The 21,641-nt window shown below is 43.6% G+C and overlaps 1 protein-coding gene across 1 annotated transcript in view; it reads left to right on the top strand.

Moving 5' to 3' along the window:
- cp (ceruloplasmin) overlaps positions 1–21,641 on the top strand; it is a 63,296-nt gene that overhangs the window by 10,603 nt on the left and 31,052 nt on the right. The window contains exons 2-8 of the mRNA XM_073041575.1: positions 1,874–2,118; positions 8,424–8,636; positions 12,224–12,406; positions 14,950–15,204; positions 16,350–16,518; positions 18,913–19,052; positions 21,151–21,291. Coding sequence (XP_072897676.1) covers positions 1,874–2,118; positions 8,424–8,636; positions 12,224–12,406; positions 14,950–15,204; positions 16,350–16,518; positions 18,913–19,052; positions 21,151–21,291 — 1,346 coding nt within the window. The remainder of the gene's footprint in view (positions 1–1,873; positions 2,119–8,423; positions 8,637–12,223; positions 12,407–14,949; positions 15,205–16,349; positions 16,519–18,912; positions 19,053–21,150; positions 21,292–21,641) is intronic.

Below are 21,641 nucleotides of genomic sequence, written 5' to 3'. Positions count from 1 at the left end.
ACGGTCTGCACTATTGTTCCCTTTATTGAAATGCATTATCATACATTTTCCAACACTGTATTCCATCTGCTACTTTTATGCTCATTCTTCCAATTTGTCTAAATCCTGCTGCAATCACACTACTTCCTCAGCACTACCTAGCCCTCTGCCTATCTTTGTATCATCTACAAATTTTGCCACAAAGCCATCAATTCTATTATCCAAATCATTGAAAAAGCAATGTGAAAATTTGCAGTCTCAATATTGATCCACTAGTTGCTGGCAGCCAACCAGAAAAGTCCACTTTTATTCCCACTCGTACCTTCTTCCTGATGGTGCTTCTAGAAGATGGCATGGTGGGGATTTCTGATGATGGATGTTGCCTTCTCGAGGCAGCGTCTCCTGTAGATGCTGCCGATAGTGGGGGAGGGTTACAGTTACAGAGGATTGCAGTGCAGGCAGACAATAAGGTGCAAGGCCGTGGCGTGGCAGGTTGTGAGGTTAAGGGTCCATCTTCCCTGAGTCTCTAAGTCCATCATGCCTGAGTACTGGCACAGAAACACGTCTCCAATCAAGTCCTGATTCTGGACACGTGTGTACATAGGGATCCGCTCTCGGTCGGTACACGAGTCTGAGTGTGGGTGCCAATACACAGGCCTAAGTCCAAGTACATATGCACAGTTCCAAGAATATGAGACCAAATCCCCGGAGAACTGTTTGTGTTTACAGGTGGCTCTGGGAGGTCCCAGATTTGGGAGTGTTGCATTGTCTGATGCCTCTTACATGCTAAGGGAATGGATGTAAAAGCTTCTGCAACCATTTTTGGGAAACAGATTCAGAATCAGCTTCACTATCACAGACATATGTTGTGAAATTTATTGTTTTGTGGAGGTACAACACATAAAATATTACTGTAAGTTACAAGAAGAAACATATAAAAATAAGTAGGGCAAAAGAGTGCAAAATAGTAAGGCGACGCTCATGGAGGGTTCTGAAATCTGATGCCTCAAGGAAAGAAGCTGTTCCTAAAACGATGGTGTGTGTCTTCAGGATCCTGTACCTTCTCTCCGATGGAAATAATGAGAAGAGGGCATGTCCCAGATGGTGAGCATCCTTAATGATGAATGCCACCTTCTAGGGCCGTCACCTTTACAAGATGTTCATGGTGATGGGAAGTCTAGTGCCCATGATGGAGCTGGCTGAATTTACAATGCTTTGGAGCTCTCTCTGACCCTGTTCATTGGTACCTCCATGTCAGAGAGTGATGTAACCAGTTAGAATGTTCTCTTCAGGAAGTCTGTAGAAATTTGCTAGTTTTGGTGAAAGGAGAGAGCCCCTGTCATTTGTTGCCCAACACAAACCTTCACAATGCACAGATTATTCAGTTATCAGGGCTTGCTCTGCTTCCCTTCATTGCAACCACACCTGAAGCAAGTACTCTCACAAATTTCATCAACCATATTAAAAAGCACTTATACCACCAACACACAGAAGGTCTTAGACCTAATGCAATGGAACTATTATGAATTAGTGCAATGGTCAGCATGGATATGATGGGCCAAAGGGCTGCTTCCATATTGGATGACGTAACCACCATTAGCTGTCAGTGGCTTTGGAATGGTTGGAGCACAGACAGATTCTCCAATTGCAGACACTTTTCTCCTTGGTGCCCTCAGATAAAGGGTCTACTTCACCTGTATACCCCTCCCTCACCTCTCCACCTTCTTTTCCTGTCTTCTGTCCCCTTCCTTTCCAGTGCTAGTGGAAAGCAGAAACTGTTTACTCTGTTCTATAGATGCTGCCTGACCTGGGCAGCTTCTTCAGCATTTTGTGTTGTTCAAGATCTCCAACAGAATCTCTGGTGTCTATAAAGGCTCTACTTTGCAATTTTTAGGCATGCTTCAGTATTCCTGAAACGTGACGCCACCAGGATAGGGAGTGTATACAAGAAGGCTGTGTATATGGAGTATACTGATGGTAATTACACCAAGGAGGTTAAGAAGCCCGAATGGCTTGGATTTCTGGGACCAATTATAAAGGCAGAACAAGGCGACATCATCATCGTTCACCTGATGAATTTTGCTCTCCGGCCTTATTCACTTCATCCTCATGGCATCACTTACACTAAAAGCAATGAAGGTAATTTTTTTTGCTGGTTGTTATTTCTTCCCTTAAGTTCCTATGTTTCTAGATCATAACTTGACATAGAAGGTTACAATGGATCTGGGCACCACATAGGCTTGCCTTTACTGTGTACCACTTTAGAAGATTAGCAGCAATTGGTATAGCTGTGTATGAATAATAACAAGCATCGACTCTGAAGGTTCCTCAAATTCAGGTCAATATTTTGTCACGAATCCCGTGACAAGTTGAAAAGGACCAGCAGAAATGGAACACACCTGGAGTCTGGTTTACGATAAATTAAGACTATATTTATTACTACTACGAATTAATATCATTAAAACTGGATAATACGATACAGGTGATAAACTATTACATATATCTCTGTAAATGTGTGTGTGTGGATACAAAGATAATAGTGCCGGAGGTAGATATCAGTCTTACGGTGTCAGGTAAGTTTAAGCAGTTCAGTTCACTTTGTGTTGCGTCGAGTTGAACTGATGGAGAGAGAGAGAGAGAGAGAGAGAGAGAGAGAGAGAGAGAGAGAGAGAGTTAATTGAGTTGATGTTTACATTGGCAGCTTTAGTTGTTCTTGCTTCCGAAGTCTTTAGAGTCACTTCGTGTGAACCCCACACAGACACAGATATGGACACAGCCCCTTCTAGGGAACGGTCTGCTAACCCACGGCACGGGTTCACCACTAGCAGACCCCCACAGGCAAGCTCTTACCCCCACTGGTATTCACGGATCGAAATAAATCGGTCCGTGGCCTCCACCTTCGTGGTGCTCTTAAACTCCACCAGTGGTTTCTCAGGTAGCTTCCGCAATTCTCCCCGTGTCGTGTCTCCTCTGCCGTTATCAGACCCAAAAGCCTCAACTTTTTATAATCCATTTGAAATTCCAGCTGTCCATTAACTCAACCTCTCTGAGCTGTTACCATGGTGACTTCCCAGCTCGTGTCTCAGCTGGCACCATACTCTCTCTCTCAAGGTCACAATTAAAAGTGTTATCAAAACCAAGTCAGACTCCTCTCTCTCTTTTAATTGCCCCCTTGTTCATTAGACTGCTGAATTTTCCAGCAGTTTCTCACCTGCGTGACAGTATCAAGATTCAAATTCCTCAGTGTCTTTTCCATCCTGATACATCACAACAGCTCATGAGAAGGGAAGATTATTCAACTCTTCAGAAGTTTTAGACAGCCGAGCTATAAACACTGCATAGTATATATAGCTAGGGTATATAGCTAAGACTTTTGCACAGTACTGTGTTTTTCAACATGGATTGCAGAGCGAGTTTGAAAATCTGGCTGGAGCAAAGGACGTTGGCAGTGGCAAAGGTGGAGCTCCAAGGGAGGGGTGTGGGACAGGTGGCAGAGAAGGAATGCCAAGGGCAGGGTGTTGGTGCGGGTGCAGACACACCCAGCCCTGAGACACTAAGCAAGGTCATTTGATTTCAAACAGGTAGTTTATTGATCATTACAGAATGTCTCCCTGGGGCTGCCTGCTCCCTCCCATCTCCCTTCCCCTTTTCCCACCCATGCTTCCCCTCTCCCTACCCCCTTCTCACTCTCAGTCCACAATAGAGACCCATATCAGAATCAGGTTTATCGTCACTCACATATGTCATGAAATTTGTTTTGTTTTTGCAGCAGCAGTACAGTGCAATACATAAATTACTACAGTCCTGTGGAAATGTCTTAGGCACCCTAGCTGTATATTTTGTACAGTACTGTAAGCTGCAATTAGAGAAAATTAGAGGAGAAATTGTAGAATGGTAGTAAATATATGACACAGAAGGAAAGCATTAAGCCCATCATTTCCTTGCCATTATTGAAGAATTCTACAGTATGATCCCAAGTTTGCACATTTGTTCTGCAGCCCTGCAGTTTTCATCTCGAATGGACCTGAGGGGCTACACTTCAATGCAGTGGATGGTGAGCGTGTGGAACGAGCTGCTAGAGGCAGCTACAATAGCCTCATTTAAAAAACACTTGGATAGGTACATGGAGGGTCATGGGTTGGAGGGAATGCAGGAAATTGGGACTGCTTGGGCACAATGGTTAGCATGGGCTGGTTGGGCCGGAGGACCTGTATCCTGCTGTATCAGTCCAAGACTCTACAGGTTCACATGCTGTTACTTTTTATATGTGATGAGGGTTTCTGCCTCTACTACCTTTTTTTGTGCAGTGAGTTCCTGGCCCTACCACTCTCTGAGTGAAAATTTGCTTTCCTCATCTCTCCTCTAATCGGGGAACGATATGGCATCACACAGTTGTAGTAACTTTGATGCCAACTTATACTAGATGAACATCTTTGGTAACTCATCCATATCCCCCACTTGCTTCATGTTCTTGTGTCTATCGAAAAGCCTCTTAAACTCCACCATACTGTCTAATTCCAGTATTACCCTAGTAAACTATTCCAGGCACTCTCTGCATAAGAAAATTCTCCCTCATATCATCTTTGAACTTACACCCTTTAACCATAAAAGCATGTCCTTGGGTCATAGAGTCATTGAGTCATAGAAAAGAACAACACAGAAACAGGCCCTTTGGCCCATCTAATCCATGCTGAACCATTTAAACTGCCTAGTCCCATTGGCTTGCACTGGAACCATAGCCCTCCACACCCCTACCATCTCTGCACCTATCTAAACTTCTCTTAAAAGTTAAAATTGAGCTCAGATGCACCACTTGCACTGGCAGCTCATAGCACACTTTCATGGCCCTCTGAGTGAGGGGGTTTCCCCTCATGTTCCCCTTACACTTCTCACCTCTCACCCTTAACCCGCGTCCTCTAGTTGCAGTCCCACCATTGCAGTCTAGTGGTGTTTGACATTTCTACCCAGGGAAAGATTCTGATTTTCTACTCTCTCTGTACCTCATAATTTACGAATCTTTCAGTTCTCCTCTTTGCTTCTGCTGCTGTGGTGAAAACAACATTAAGTTCTCCAACTTCTGCTTTTAGCACATGTCGTCTGTCTGAAGCAGTAAGTCATCCATATCTCCCATTTGCTTCATATTCATCTGTCTATTGAAAAGCCTCTTAAACTCCACCAAAATGCCTGATTCTACTAGTACTACAACATCCTAGTAAACCTCTTCTGCACCCTCTCCCCTGCCTTCATATGCTTCCTATAATGTAGCAACCAGATGTGGATGCAATACTCCAGATGTGTCCTCTCATATGCTCCCCCACTCCATTTTTTTTGTTACATGGACCCTGTCCTTGTCCTCCAGGTGTCCTGAAGTAGCAGAAACATTCTTCAATGCACCATTATTTACGGCAGACTATTATTTAGATGGGGAAAAAATTGAAAATGCAGCGATGCAAAGGGACTTGGGAGTCCTTGTGCAGGATACCCCAAAGGTTAACCTCCAGGCTGAGTCGGTGGTGCAGAAGATGAATGAAATGTTGACATTCATCTCTAGAGGTATAGAATATAAGAGCAGAGATGTGATGATGAGGCTCTATAAGGCACTTGTGGGACCACACTTGGAGTATTGTGTGCAGTTTTGGATTCCTTATTTTACAAAGGATGTACTGACATTGGAGAGGGTTCAGAGAAGATTGATGAGAATGATTCCAGGAATGGGAGGGTTACCGGATGAGGAATGTCTGGCAGCTCTTGGGCTGTATTCCCTGGAGTACAGGAGAAGTGGGGGGGGGGGGGGGGGGGGGGGGAAGAATCTCATTGAAACATTTCGAATGTTAACAGGCCTGAACATATTAGATATGGCAAAGCTATTTCCCATGGTAGGAGAGTTTAGGACAAGAGGGTACGACTTCAGGATTGAAGGACATCCATTTAGAACTGAGATGCGGAGAAATTACTTCAGTCAGAGGATGGTAAATCTGTGGAATTTGTTGCCACGAGCGGTTGTGGAGGCCAAGTCATTGGGTGCATTTAAGGCAGAGATAAGTTGATTAGCTAGGGCATTAAAGGGTATGGGGAGAAGACAGGGCAGTGGGGATGGCTGGAAGAATTGGATCAGCCCATGATTGAATGGCAGAGCAGACTCGATGGGCTGAATGGCCTACTTCTGCTCCTATATCTTATATGGTCTTGTTTCTCCCAGCCCCCTTCTCTTCCTCACACATACTCTACTGAATTCGAAAAGGATAAGGGCATCAATTGATTTTGTAATGAACAGATTTTAATTATAATCAAGGAATCTACAGAACCTCTTGCGTTTACAATAATGCATTTACCCAACTGACCCAAAGGAGGTGCTATCTCTCAGTCTCTCAGACCTTGACAGCTTCAGTAGTTAGACAGTGAACTTGAATCTTCCACAAGGCCATGGTCTGCACTGCTGTTTCACAGCTCCAGAGACCTGAGCTTGATCCTGACCTTGGATCCCATCTGTGTGGAGTCTGCCTGTTCTTTCCGCTGGTTCCTTCAGTTTTCTTTCACCTTCCATTGCAGGCTAAGTTAGTTTCTGTACATGATCCCTTCATGTCAAAGGGGATTTGATAGCTACTTGAGAAACATGGGTGGCAGCAGTGCTAATGATGTGTGGAAATGTAATACAACAGTTTGTTCATGATGTGCGCTATCGTGGTCTTTCCACGGCCATGTCCTACAATTCTTGGCAAATTGTCCTACAGAAGTGGTTTGCCATTGCCTTCTTCTGCGCAGTGTCTTTACAAGATGGGTGACCCACCCCTCCCCAACCATTATTAATACTTTTTAGAGATTGTCTAGCTGGCGTTGGTGGTCACATGACCAGGACCTGTGATATGCACCAGCTGCTCAAAAGGCCAAAAACGCCCTGCTCCCTTGGTTTCACGTGACGCTGATTCCGAGCTAAGCAGGTGCTACATCTTGTCCAAGGGTGAGTGTCAGGCTAGCATAGGGAAGGAGTGCCTTATACCTCCTTTGGTAGAGAGGAGTCTCCACCCTGACACCCTATACACAGTACTGAAAGCATCGACTATGAATGTAAAGGATGAAAAAGCATTGCATGTTTAATTCTTGTAATTATTTTCTATTCTGAATAAAGTTTATTTTGATAAAAGAAAAGAGAAAAATGAGGTTGAAGAGAACAATCCTTCAAAGGTAAGAATAATGGGAATGATAGGGTCCTTTTCTTTGAGTTGGCATGGATTTGATGAGCTCAGTGGCCTCATTCTTCATTATACAGGCAGACCCCAGGTTAGAAAGGATTGCATTCCTGAGAACTGCTCATAGATCAGAAATTAACATAAGCAGTGTGTAGGATTGGATCAGACAAACAGAGAGCAGGCGCAGGAAGAACGGCTCCCAATCAAGATTCAAGATTCAAAAACTTTATTGTCATTCCAACCATACATCAGCTCTGCAGGGCAGAATGAGACAGCATTTCCCAGGGGCAAGTGCAATCATAACATAACAAACACAACAATAAATAGTAAACACGACAATAAATAGTAAAACACAACAGCCACATGTCGGTTAAAATCAAGTTATAAGTGTCCAGTGCAAGTTAAAGGTGTCCAAAGCAGAGTCAGGTAGAGCAGCTATTTAGCAGTCTGACTGCCTGTGGGAGGAAGCTGTTTAGTAGCCTTGTGGTTTTAGTTTTGATGCTCCTGTAACGTTTACCTGATGGCAGAAGAACAAACAGTTCATGGAGAGGGTGTGAGGGGTCTTTAATGATGTACCGTGTCTTCTGGAGGCATCGACTCTGAAAGAGGTCTTGGACAGAAGGTAGGGAGACCCCAATAACCTTCTCTGCTCCCCTAACCACCCTCTGCAAGGCTTTTTTGTCGGCAGCACTGCAGCTGGAGTACCAGGTTGTGATGCAAAAGGTCAGCACACTCTCAACCACGCCTCTGCAGAATGTAGTTAAGATGTTAGTGGGGAGTGATGCTTGTTTAAGTTTCCTCAGAAAGTGCAATCTCTGCTGGGCCCATTTCACAATCCCAGTGGTGTTCCTGGACCAGGTGAGATTGTCCGACCTCACTGACTCAGTGAGTGCATCAGTCTGTTCAGTGCTCCACATCAGTTCAGCCCAACCTAGCCTCAGATCATTGTGGGAGAGAGAGGGAGGTGCAAATGTCCTGTTCCCACCCACCAGAAGATACCCTCTGCCCTGCAGAAGCCAGTTACTCCATTCCTCCAGTCTCCAAAATGCCTAATCATATGTTCAGGGTGTCCAGGACTTGGGTTTTTGTGGTGCTGACAGGCTGGTAATTAGTGATGGAAGTCTTTTTCTCACATTTATTTCCCACATTTGCTCACTAAAGCTCATGGTCATGAAATTTTGGCCAAGTTGTCTCCAATTTCAGCCTGACAACATGCAATTACTATCAGTGATTTGATCTTCTCCTTTGTTCTCACAGGAGCATTTTACCCTGACAACTCCACAGATTTGGAGAAACGGGATGATATTGTAAATCCAGGAAATAATTACACCTATACCTGGACCTTAACAGAAGATCATAGCCCAGCAGAAGATGACTTTGATTGTTTGACAAGGATCTATCATTCACATATTGATGCTCCCATGGATATTTCAGCTGGGCTTATTGGACCATTGATCATTTGTAAAAAAGGTAATGATTATCCTCGACAGCTTCAAGAATAATTGGCAAAAATGCATCTTCAAAGTTTAAAGTTCAAAGTGAATTTCTTATCAAAGTGCATATATGTCAACATATACAACCCTGAGATTAATTTGCTTGTGGGCATACTCAATAAATCCATAAAATAATAACCATAACAGAATCAATGAAAGACCGCACCAACCTGGGCATGCAACCAGTGTGCAAAAGACAACAAACTGTGCAAATACGAAAAGAAAAACACAAGAATAATAAATAAATAAGGAATAAATATTGAGAACATGAGGGGAAGAGTCCTTGAAAGTGAGTCCATAGGTTGCGGTAACATTTCAATGGTGGGGCAAGTAAAGTTGAGCGAAGTTCAAGAGCTTGATGGTCGAGGGTCAATGACCGTTCTTGAACCTGTTGTTGTGAGTCCTGAGGATCCTGTACCTTCTTCCTGATGGCAGCAGCGAGAAGAGAGCTTGGCCTGGATGGTGGAGGTCCCTAATGATGGATACTGCTTTCCTGCTACAGCATTTCATTCAGGTGTTCTCACTGGTGGAAAGAGCTTTACCCGTGATGGACTGGGCCATATCCACTATTTTTTATAGACGTTTCCGTTCAAGAGCATTACTGTTTCCATACCAGGCTGTGATGCAGCCAGTCAATATTCTCTCCACTATACATCTGGGATGTTTCATTTTCCATGAATTACCAATAGAATTCAACAATTCTATTGTCAATTATCAGCAAACATACACTTTTAATCTTCTGACCTTTTTTAAGGAAAGATGAGTAAGAAGCAGTTCAGAGGAAGTTTGTCGGACTGAGACATGGAAAGAGCGGGTGAAATCATGAGTGGAGGCTAGACAAGTGAGAAGCAAGTGAAGGGCCACACAAAGGAACTGGAGGAAGACAGGCAGAGTCAACGGAGCAAAATGAACAACCAACATTTCGGTTTGAGTCCCTTTATCCGGATAGGAAAGCTAAAGGAGAGATAGCCAGTAAAAAAGAGAGGAGGGAAGAGGTGGCACAAGAGGTAGTGGGTGTTAGGTAGATCCAGGTAAGGGAGTGAGGAGAGTGACAATGATGTAAGAAGCTGAGAGGTGATAGGTGGAGGTAACAAAAGACTGAAGAAAAGGGAATCTTAATAGGTGAGGATAGTGGAACAAGGAATAAAAGGAAGAAGGTGCAGAGGGGAATCAGGGGGAATGAGAAGGAGATGAGTACATGGAGATGATAGGAGAGGGGAAACAGATAGGTGATGGGGTCCAGTGAGATTGGGATAAAAACAGTTAGAAGCATGAGACGGTGTTCAAGTGAGATATAAAAGACTCTGACAGGATGAACGTGGAGAGGATGATTCCTCTTATGGGTGAATCTAGAACTTGGACGTGGGTGGTCCCAGTTTAAAAAAGGGGGGACCTTTGATATAAATTAAAGGGGAGAGTTTACGGTTCTCTCCCTCAAAGAGCACTGGAAGCAGTTTAAGGCAGAGGTAATTAGTTACTTGAGGAGCAAAAGAGTGAAAGGTTAGATAGAATTAAGGAGTTGAAGTTTACAGCCACAACGTAATCAAACACTGGACCCAGATTCAATGGGCTGAGTGGCCTACTTCTGCTCCTGACTGGTATACCCTGATGAGAAGAGGGTCTTTGATGGAGCGGCTAAAGACGGCTGGATCCAGCTACTACACTGGGCAAAGCCAGGGGAGGGCAACGGTAACTGAGGTGTGAGATCAAAGACTAGCAATACCTTTGCATGTCAGAACATGTGCGAGTTGGAGTGGATGCTGCAGATGATGGTGTGCCTCGGCACCACCTGCCATTATACATCCTGGTAGAAGAGGACAAAGGTCTCGGAGGTGATATCAGACATGCCTTGATAAGTTAATGCAGTGCTTTTTGCAGGTGGTGTACTCTACAGTCACCAATGGAAGAAAGGAACACATACAAGGATGTTGCCAGGACCTGAGGACCTGAGTTATGGGGACAGGTTGAATCAGATAGGTCTTTATTCCCTGGAGTGCTGGTGAATGAGAGGAGATCTTGCAGAGGTATACAAAATTACAAGTACAGATCGGGTAAATACATTTGGGCTTTACCTTCTCAGGTTGAGTGAGATGTACTAGGAGTTAGAAGTGTAGAGTGAAAGGTGACATATTTAAAGGGAACCTCTTGGAATCTGTGGAATTTGTTGCCACAGTCAGCTGTGGGGGGGGGGGGGGTCATGTTGTTGGGTATATTTAAGGCAGAAGTTGACAGATTTTTGACTAGTCAAGGCAGGAGACGGGCTGAAAGGGAAATGGACCAGCCATGATGAAATGGCGGAGCAGACTCCATGGGCCAAATGGTCTAATTCTGCTCCTATATCTTATGGTCTTATGGTCTCACTAAGAGGATGGTGTGAGAGAGGAACGCACTGCCAGCGGATGTAGTGGACGCAGGTTCAGTTGCAATTGTTATGAATGTGCAGCAACTTTGAGGGGCTGAAGGGTACGAAGTCGCCCCCTCCTTTTTGAGAATTGCAAGATCGCTATTAATTCGGGTCTGGGACCCGGGAAATGAGAGAGAGACATGCAGAATACACAAGATTTGGAATGTGTCCTGGCCTCAGCGAAACGAAACCACTGATAACGGCTATTGTCTCTTGGAGACGGAATTGTGTATTGAGTACTGTACTATTCATTGAAGCCCCTCAGGGGACGACCAGAGTGGGCTGGTTGAGGGATTGCATCATCCCAACCTGATTGACATCTGAGACCCCGTGAGTAAGGATAAAAGAGGGTCTGGGGAACAACCCCTTTAGACGCACCAGGAGAAACGCTAGAAATCCCGTGACAGCATTTAATAGCGACAACCGGTGGGGGGCTCGTGTGCGTCCTCCCTTGCCTGGGTTGGCGGGCTCACCACAGAAGAACGGCTTAGCTAAAGGAGAGGCCACAAGTGAACGGCCACACCAACGGGACTCCCGACGGATCGAAATCATAAAAGGAAAGCCGGCAAGTTTTTCTCCCAAAAATCTCTCTCTCTCTCCAACCATTGCAACCCAGCGGTCCCCAAAGGCTGCAGCCTGCATGAACTGAGTGAACTTTATATTTCCATCGGACAATACATTATCCCCTAGACAACGATAGAGCTTATTTCTTATTGATTGTTATTATACCCGCACTTTTAGATTTAGTATTGACGACGTATATTATCTGTATATTTGCATTGATATTATTTTTGTGTATTTTTACTAATAAATACTGTTAAAAATAGTATCATCAGACTTCAACGGACCTCTCTATCTTTGCTGGTAAGTGACCCAGTTATGGGGTTCGTAACACAATGTTAAAGAAAATTTTGGATAGGTCAGTGGATCAGAAGAGTATGAAGGGCTATGGTCTGGGTCTGGGTAGATGTTTCTAGCTAAAAAGAAATCAGGCCAACATAGACTAAATGGGCTGAAGGACTTGCTTCTGCACTGTCATGGTCTATGAATATGAAATCATAACTTTATTTAAGAAGATAGCTGTGATGCCTGTCTTTCTTCCTTGATACCACTCATAATTGATGTCAAGAATTATTTCTTACTTCCTACTTCACTTTCAGGTGTTTTAACTGGCAAGAAGAAACAAGACAAGCAAATAGCCAATGAAGAGTTTGCCCTCCTGTTCTCAGTAGTGGATGAAAACTTGAGCTGGTATCTTGATGACAATATCAAGAGATATTGCACTAACCCAAAGAAAGTGGATAAAGATGATGAAGATTTTATTGAAAGCAACAAAATGCACTGTAAGAGAACATTTAAAGTCCATCCAATGGCAATGCTCCACTTTCAGGAAGATGTGTAACTAGCACTTCATCGTCTATGTGTTCTTTGTCACAGGGTCCTGGGTCCTCGCTGTTATCCATCTTATTAACACTAGCAATAATATTGTGCATATTCCAGGTTTCTGGCCTGATCTGTGTTCCACCTAGCTTCTTCCTTCCCACCACCCTGCACCACCACCTTTTCATTCTGACACCTTCCCCCTTCCTCTCAGTCCTGAAGAAGGGTCTCGGCCTGAAACATCGGCTGTTTATTCTTTTTCACAGATGCTCCCTAACCTGCTGACTATTCCTCCGGTGTTTTGCGTGTGATGCTTTGGCTTTCCAGCATCTGTAGACTTACTCGTGCTCATGGTCTGTGCTCTTTGTTCCTGTGGTCCTGATTCACCTCTCACCGACAGTTCACTCTGCTCTTCCAGCCTTCAATCCTGACATTGGGTTCCTCGCTGCTCTTCCCAAACATGGAACCTCTCCCTCTTCCTCCGAGGAGCCTCTGCTGCTGAGGTCTACACCACATGCTATTTCTGTGTTGGCCAGGCCACCAATTACACCCACGTTTCCTATTACTTGCAGCAATGTCCAAACCTGACCTTAGAGATGAGAAAGGCACTTTCAGGTCAAAGAAGCAGATGGCAGTCTGAACTTGTTGGCATTTCCATGCCCATGACTCACAGGAGGGTTTAGGGCAGCGCGGTAACATAGCAGTTAGTGCTTTGTTTTATAGCGCCTGCGTTTACCGATTGGGGTTCAATTCCCGCCGCTCTATGTAAGGGGTTTGTACATTCTCTCCTTGGCTGCATGGGTTTCCTCCAGGTGCCCTGGTTTCCTCCCACATTCCAAAGATACATAGGTTAGTGTTAGTGAGTTGAAGGCAGGCTTTGTTGATGCTGGAAATATGGTGACACTTGTGGGCTGCCCCCAGCAGAATCCTGGCTGATCTGATTTGACACAGATGACACAGGTATGATTTAATGCTTCTACATACATGTGACAAATAAAGCTCATCTCTGATGATGGGAGGGAGGCCTGGTTCAGGCTTAGTGAAAGGATTTAAATGCATCTGCCCCCCTTAGGTATCTGCCTTCCCTGTTCTCCAAACTTACAGATCCCTGACTGCTCTGAGCTGAGAACCTCTGTAGCCCACTCACATCCAAGCATCTGTCCGAACCCTCCTTCCTCTTGTTAGCCTGAGCCGTCCCTGGGAAATCAGGAGTTGACTACCTGTTCTCTGGGAGGGTTCAGCATCAATAAATCACTTTTCTTATGGATCACCATTGACGCAAAATGCTCAGGGTGACAAACCCTGGCATTGACGCTGTCCTCAGTCTCCCACAGTCCAAATATTTCACGTATTTATAATGGTCCAGTGCAAAATACAATGCCAATTACTCTTAGGTTCATTATGAAGTGTGTTGCTGTAATTACTGCACCATCTCTGCCACGTCAATCTGATCACTTTAGTTTAATACATATACCTGCCGGATTAGGTAATATCTGATGGATAATGATCTGTTTTGTGCTAACTCAGACTGGGTTAGTGGTGAAGGAGAACAGTTGTGGGGAGGTTCTGCAGACTGTGACAGCCCCCAAAAGAGGGACCAGTGGCAACAGGATGGATTTAATCTTCCAATGAGCAGTTAATGGGTCTGAAAGGAGCCTTTTGGCATTTTGGGCTGGGAGCCATTTGGGAGGTATGTGCTATGACCTTTGTTTATCATACATATATACGAGCATAGGTGGTCTGATTAGAACTGTAAGTTTGCAGATGACTCGAGAATTGGTGGAAAGATAAATAGCAAAGATTGCCTAAGGATACAGAGGAAATATAGATCAGATGGAAAGTTGGGCACAGAGGGGGCAGATGGAATTTAATCCAGACAAGTGTGAATGTCAAGTACCAACAGGATCTTAGGAGTGCTTATGTACAGAGAAACCTTGGGGCACACATTGCCTGAAGATGCCAACACTGGTGGATAGTTATTTTTATTTATTTAGTGATACAGTGCGGAGTAGGCCCTTCCAGCCCAGCAAGCCTCGTTGTCCCAGCAACCCCTGACAAACCTGATCTATTCATAGGGCAATTTACAATGACTAATTAACCTACCTGGTACATCTTTGGACTGTGGGAGGGAGCCGGAGCTCCTGGGGAAAACCCACGCATTCCATGGGGTGGATGTACAGAGATTCCTTACAGAACGGTGCCAGAACTGAACTCCGAACTCTGGAACGCCCTGAGGTGTACTAGCATCTCGCTAACCTCTACACCACTGTGGTGCCCCACCATCACTCCAGGTGTTCATGACTAATGGATGATGGGAGGACAGGGAGAGAGGGCAAGGATGCTGTGCATATTAGAGAGAAAGAAAGAAAAGAGATGAGGAGCCAGAAAAAAATAAGTGGGGGGCCGGCAAGAGATTATTGAAGTATGGAATACTCCCTGACATATGAACGTGTAATGTTTTAAACAATGAGTTGTAATCACCTTTCTATCCATTTAAATTTTTCAGCTATTAATGGATACGTCTATGGGAACCTTCCTGGCCTATCGATGTTTGCTGGAGACAAAGTGGTCTGGTATCTTTTTGGAATGGGCAACGAGGTGGATATTCACTCAGCGTACTTCCACGGGCAAATGCTGGATAATGCTCATCACCACACTGATACCATCAGTCTATTCCCTGCCACTTTTGTTACCGCTGTAATGGTGGCCAATAACCCTGGGAAATGGCTTCTCAGCTGTCAAGTAAACGACCACATAGAAGGTGTGAAAGTTTCCTTCTCACTCTTGGTGTCTTTATGTAAGTTTGGCTTTGCTGTTCCACATGAAGGGTCTCAGCATTGAATAGAGTCATAGAGCATGACCACACAGCAACAGGCCCATTGGCCCATTTAGTCCATACTAGCCTGGCCTTCTGCCTAGTCCCATCCATCCACATCCCAACCATAGACCTCTATACCCTTCCATCACTATCCAAACTTCTCTTAAACGTTACAATTGAACTCGCACCTACCACCTTTTTGGCAGTTTGTTCCACACTATGAAGGGAACAAACTTCTATCCTCAAAATGAAGGGATTCAATAGACAATAGACAATAGGTGCAGAAGTAGACCATTCGGCCCTTCAAGCCTGCACCGCCATTTTGAGATCATGGCTGATCATCTACTATCAATACCCGGTTCCTGCCTTGTCCCCATATCCCTTGATTCCCCTATCCATAAGATACCTATCTAGCTCCTTCTCAGATTCCCCTTTAATACTTCACTGTTCATCCTAAGTCTCTGACTTCTTGTTCTGGTCTCACCCAACCTGAGAGCTAAAAGCCTGCATGCGTTCACCCTATCTGTACCCCGAATAATTTTTAAGATCTCCCCTCATTCTTCTGCGCTATAGGGAATAAGATCCTAACCTATTCAGCCTTTCCCTACAACTAAGTTCCTCGAGTCCTGGAAATGGACTTGTAATTTTTTTCTCTGCACTTTTTCAAATTTTTTGTTATCTTTACTGTAGATAGATGAGCAGAACTGCACACATGTCTCCAAATTCGGCGCACCAATGGCTTGTACAATTTCAACACTAACATCTCAACTCTTGTACTCAGTGCCCTGGTTTAAGAAGGCCAATATGCCAAAAGCTCTCGTAATGACCCTATCAACCTATGATGTCACTTTCAGAAGATTATGGATCCGTATTCCCAGAACCTTCTGTTCTACTGTGTTACGTTATATTCTTGGTGATTTAAGATCAGTAGCCTATTAAAAAAAAGTAGCTTGACAAATCTAACCAGGATATTCACCATAAAAAAAACCCCTTTCACTCTACGGTTCCTGTTGTGGAATGTTTGAACTTAACGTCTATTAAATGAATGCCCTACATGATAATTAACAGGTGAATTTGTATGATTACAGCTGGAATGCAGGCTTTGTTTGAAGTTCTAGACTACGAGAAGAAAGCCAAAAAGGACACAAGTAAAGGAAAGGAAAGAAAATATTACATTGCTGCAGAGGAAATAATATGGGACTATGGACCATCAGGCGTGGACCAATTCACAGCAAAGCCTCTGGACAGTGCACAAGGGTATGTCTCACTGCAGTGTTCGCATGTGTATCTTTATCAGGGACTTCGGACTATTAGGGCTGGAAGATAACAGAGATGCAGACAAATCTCTAGATCTGGTACTGAAGGCATTCCGATTCAGATTCATTGCATGGATCGGGCGTTGTGTCTGTGTTTATGTTTATGCCAGTGTTTATGAGTATTGTTCAATTCTTGACAATAGATTTTACAACAACTCAATTGTTGAATCAGGGTGACTTTATTTTAGGGCATGAATATTTTGTATTTTATTTTTGATTCGTTCATGGTTTTTGTTCAGTGTGCAGCAAAGTCATGTTTTAAAAAATCTTCAGTCAGGCAATGGTTCACCTTCAATCCCTATAGAAGAACATTGAAATTGGTAATAACAACACAACCAATCTCAAAGGCATATTCAGTTACTAAAACTCATTGCCATCTACCAGCTCACCACTGGCATGACACTCCCCATCTCACCTGACAGTCTACTTGTATATTTTAACGGCCAATCATGTTTTTATGTTAATTAATGAAAATGTAAATTTTGCATGGTTGACATTTATCACTGGTACAGTTTAATTGCTGAAAAGCTAAGTAAAAATGAATTTCCCAGTTAGCCTTAACTGAATTCTATAGTTACAATGTATCTACAATTTTTCCTTTGAATTACATACTATTTTCAAACACTTCCTTCTTCGCACACACAATCCAGACACCCAAAATGAAAGTTAATCCCCCACTAACTCTAGGTTGCCTTCATGCATATGCTGAGCTGCATTGTAAATTCAGTTTGCAATCCACATTCACATCTGAAAATCGGTTGCTGGTGAAATGAATATTTGCTATATCCCCTAACTCCAGAATACATCCTAACAAACACATGGACAAGCAATGAATGACTATGTTTTTACCCCACAGCTATTGTGGTAACCATGGTGATATTTCTTTCCGGTCTTGACTCTGTCACTTCTAAATAATAGCCTGAGATCCCTATTGCCTGTCTTTGATTCTGAATTTTCTTCCAGATTTATGGCATGCTGTCCACAAAATCCTTCAAAAGCCATATGCTTATACTAAATACAACAGGTGCCAACAGATTACAACCTGTTTCCTCATTAAAAATATAATATGTATGAAGCAAGTATCTCGGTGCTTGCTCTGACTTTGAACAGGGTTGTGGTTGTTCTTCTTCCTCAGCTCCGTGTTCCTGCACAGTTCCCAAATCCCTTGATTAACTTAATATCTATAAATCTACTAATTGCTGCTCTGAATTAACTTAGTCGCCAGGCCTCCACAGTCCTTTTTGTAGAGAATTCCGAAGATTCACTGTCCTCTGCGTGAGAAAGTTCTCATTATCTCGGTCCTATTCAAACCTTGCCTTGTTCTGAAACCGTAACTCCTGGTTCTCGCCTCCCTGGTAAGGGAAAACTTTTTCCATGTTGAACTCGGTAAGAATTTTTCAACTTTCAATGAGATGTCTTCTCATTCTTCTGAACAATGTCTGCCAATGAGGAAGTAAAAAAATAAGCCCTGCCCATTCGTTCAGTTTTGGCTGAACCATACTTGGATATATCTAACCCCAAAATATCCGAGAATGAAAAACTTTGAATCCTTCCATTAAAAAACTAAAAACTCTAACCACGTGAGTTGAAACCAAATCCTAATGCTCTCTTTACATGATGGTAATGAACTTCCACCTTTCTTGGGACTGAGCAACACCAAAGTGTGCCTCTCCAATGTTTTAGAGAACCAGTGTAGGATAGACTATGTCTCTAAATTCAAATTCAAGTTGAATTATCACTCAACCATGCATCAATACAGCCAAATGAAACAGCGTTCCTCTGGGGCTGAGGTGCAAAACATAAACAGCACATTCAAAATTGCAAGCAAACAAACACATACATACATAGCCCGAGCCCCTGGGCGTCATGTCGCATCCTTTGCAGTGCGCAGGCACACGCAATCCAGCCTGTCACTCCATTGATCGAACACTGGAGGGCAGCACTGACGGGAGAGGCCAGCTCTCAGCTGAGCATGGACACCACGCTACACCGCCTCTGGTGTCTCCTCGCCCGGACTGCAGCAGCAGGGAAACCTCCAGCTGTTCACCCACTGAGTTATGCCAACTCCCGCACATTGTTTCCTTGCAAAACTAATTTGGAAGCATCAGCTTAACTTAATCTTCCACCTTTGTGGAGGGGTAAGCCATGAGTTTATTTCAGATTCCCGGTACTTTTTGTTCACATGCTTGTATTTTTTAAGAACCAATTGCTTTGCAATTTTCCAGGTTCTCGACTGGCCTAACAGAAAGCAGGCCAGAAAAAAAAGCAGCTTCTTGAATATTGTAAAGAGAGGCACGAAGCTATTACTAATGGCTACTTTTTCTTGCATCTTTAGAGATGCTGTGGTATTCTTTGAAAAAGGAGAAAATAGAATTGGAGGAAAGTACATTAAGGCTGTTTACAGGGAATACACAGATGACACTTTTAAAAAGCTCAAGCCCAGAACACCAGATGAGCAACATCTCGGAATACTTGGTAAGAAAAAATCTCGAACTTTCTTCAGCTCTTTGAGCTATCTTGAGCATTACACAAAATACTTTTGTTTCACACTTGACTTTTACCCAATGTCACTAGGGGTGAAGTAACAGAACACTTTAACTAAGTTTGTTTTTACAATTCACCCAATTTTATCTCTGTTTGAGTCAGAGCAAGTAGCAGCCGAGTAGAAATCACCACTGACTCAATTTACACGGCTGCACAAAACCACAATCCCTGCTCTAAGCGTGTTTTGGTTTAAATCAGCAATGGCATCTTACAGTGGCATGGTGGACAGTGCAGTTGTCTCACTAGTCCAGGGACCTGGGTTCTATCCTGACCTCGGATGCTGCCTTTGTGGAGTTTGGTTGCTCTCCTCGTGAGTGTGTGGATTTCCCTTCAGTGCCTTGTTCTGCCCCATCCACCCCTACCCCCAACATCCCAAAATGTTTAATTGGCCACTTTAGTGTAGGCAATAACAAAAAATTTAAGAGGTGTTGATGTGCACTTGTCTCAGAGATGCAGATAAATGAGAGAGAGAATGAGAGGAAATAGGAAATGAAAATAGCATTCTCCCTTGATGGCCAGCATGGGCCTAGTGAACTGAATGGCATCCTTCTGCCTGCCGGAGAGATAAGACTGGTGTCACATTGTGCTGAGACGGGGGTGGGCAGGGTGGATGTCATTAGTGGGTGGATGAATCTCCACAGATTATTGAGCCTAGGGTCTACATAGAGATCAAAATGTGCACAATGCCACAGCTGGATCCCAAGCTCTTACTGTAGAGGGTGTTTATGAGACCACATTAGGTGGACTATGTATGGTTTTGTGATCCTTACTCGAGGAGGGATATACTGTATGTTCATCGAAGAAGAAGACATGAGGTTAATTTCTGAGATGAAGGAGTTCCCACAAGGAAATGTTGAGCTGGCCACGCTGACATTCACTGAAGGTTAGAAGAATGACATTATGGCATGGTGGTGCAAGATGTACTACTGGTGTCTGACGTCCTGAGGACAAACCAGTTGCTTAGTTAATCTGCCTAGATACCCCTAGAATAGTTGCCAGGCAAGAGATTCAGTTGGAAGGTGATGGGTCATAGTCAATGGTGATTATGCAAATATACAAACAATCATGTAGAGAGTAAGACTACAAGAAAAATGACAATTTAGATGTTAATCCAACTGTCAGGCACCAAACCTTCTGTCATAGTGATCTGCTGTTCTACCTTTGGACAATTTGTTTCATTGAATAGACCATTCTGCCCCACTCAAGAATTTCCTCCCTTTTTCTTGGGCTAGGCAGATTGGTAAACTCCAGACTAGACTAGTTTGTAGCTTGAAGCCAATTTTATTATTCACCAATGTGTTTCAGCGTGCAAGAAGCTGAGACAAAGACAGTGCTTCTACCATATATGTCAAACTCAAGGCCCGCGGGCCAGATTTGGCCCGCGGTGGAATTATCTTATGGCCCGCGAGATAATATCTAATTACTATTAAAGCTGGCCCCAGTAATCGAAGCGCCTATGGCGTATGATATGGCTAATGCTGAGTTTATTCAGGTACCAGGTTTTCAGGGTTTTTAGTGTTTATTCGGCAGTCTTCTTCATAAGAAACGGAATTTGTAAAGTGAAACACTTTGTAGTTATAGCAGAGACTGAGACACATGAGAGCAGGCTGAAAAAACGGAGGCAACGAAAGCTGCGTTCGCACGCATCCGACTGATCCGGCCCGCATGAAGCTGCATTTTGCTCAATCCGGCCCGTGACCTAAAATGAGTTTGACACCCCTGTAAGCGATCTCACGAGAAATGGAATCAAATATTGATTAAAGTTCCTTCGACGCATAGCAAAGTGCTTCTGACTAATAACGAATAAGTAAATATTCAAGCGATTAGCAAACAAACAAAATGGCTGACCTGAGCAACATGGTAGTAGGTAATGAACAACAGCTGTAAACTTACAAGTAGGCTAAGTATCTCACAAGTGGCTAGAAATAAATAGCAAACCAAATGAGGGGGCCATAACGTAGACACAACTTCTTGTTGTTACTCACTCTCATGGATAAAATTGTAACTCATGATTGCTTATCTTCTGTAGGACCTGTCATTAAGGCAGAGGTTGGAGATAACATCAAGGTGACTTTTTGGAACAACGCCAGCCAAACCTACAGCATACAACCACATGGAGTGTCCTACCAGAAAGATGTTGAGGGAGCGAAGTATCAAATCAATACAACAGGTAATTGAATCTGAGAACATCCATCTGCCAAAAATAGATATTTTATCCTCCAGAACATTGCTGTTCTGAGCCACAGGAAACTTACCAAGGGTAGCCTGTAATTTTTAACCCAGCCAAAGAATAATCCAAAGTCATTTGGAGTTGAAGGAATATAACAAGACCTGGGCCTGATCCAGACAATGCAAAATGTGTAATTTTTAAACTTGCTTAGCTCAAGCCATCTTAAATAAGTTCATGACATTGTCATAGTTTTCCTGTCATTTTCAGCCCAAATGTCACTACTTCTCCCCTTCCCTGCTCACTCCTCAGCTCTGTCCAAACTGACCAAGAATGGTTCACTGGCCACAAAA

This window comes from Hemitrygon akajei, chromosome 3 (assembly GCF_048418815.1).
Source record: "Hemitrygon akajei chromosome 3, sHemAka1.3, whole genome shotgun sequence".
In the NCBI taxonomy this organism is placed as follows: domain Eukaryota; kingdom Metazoa; phylum Chordata; class Chondrichthyes; order Myliobatiformes; family Dasyatidae; genus Hemitrygon; species Hemitrygon akajei.
This window is presented reverse-complemented; position numbering and strand designations above follow the sequence as displayed.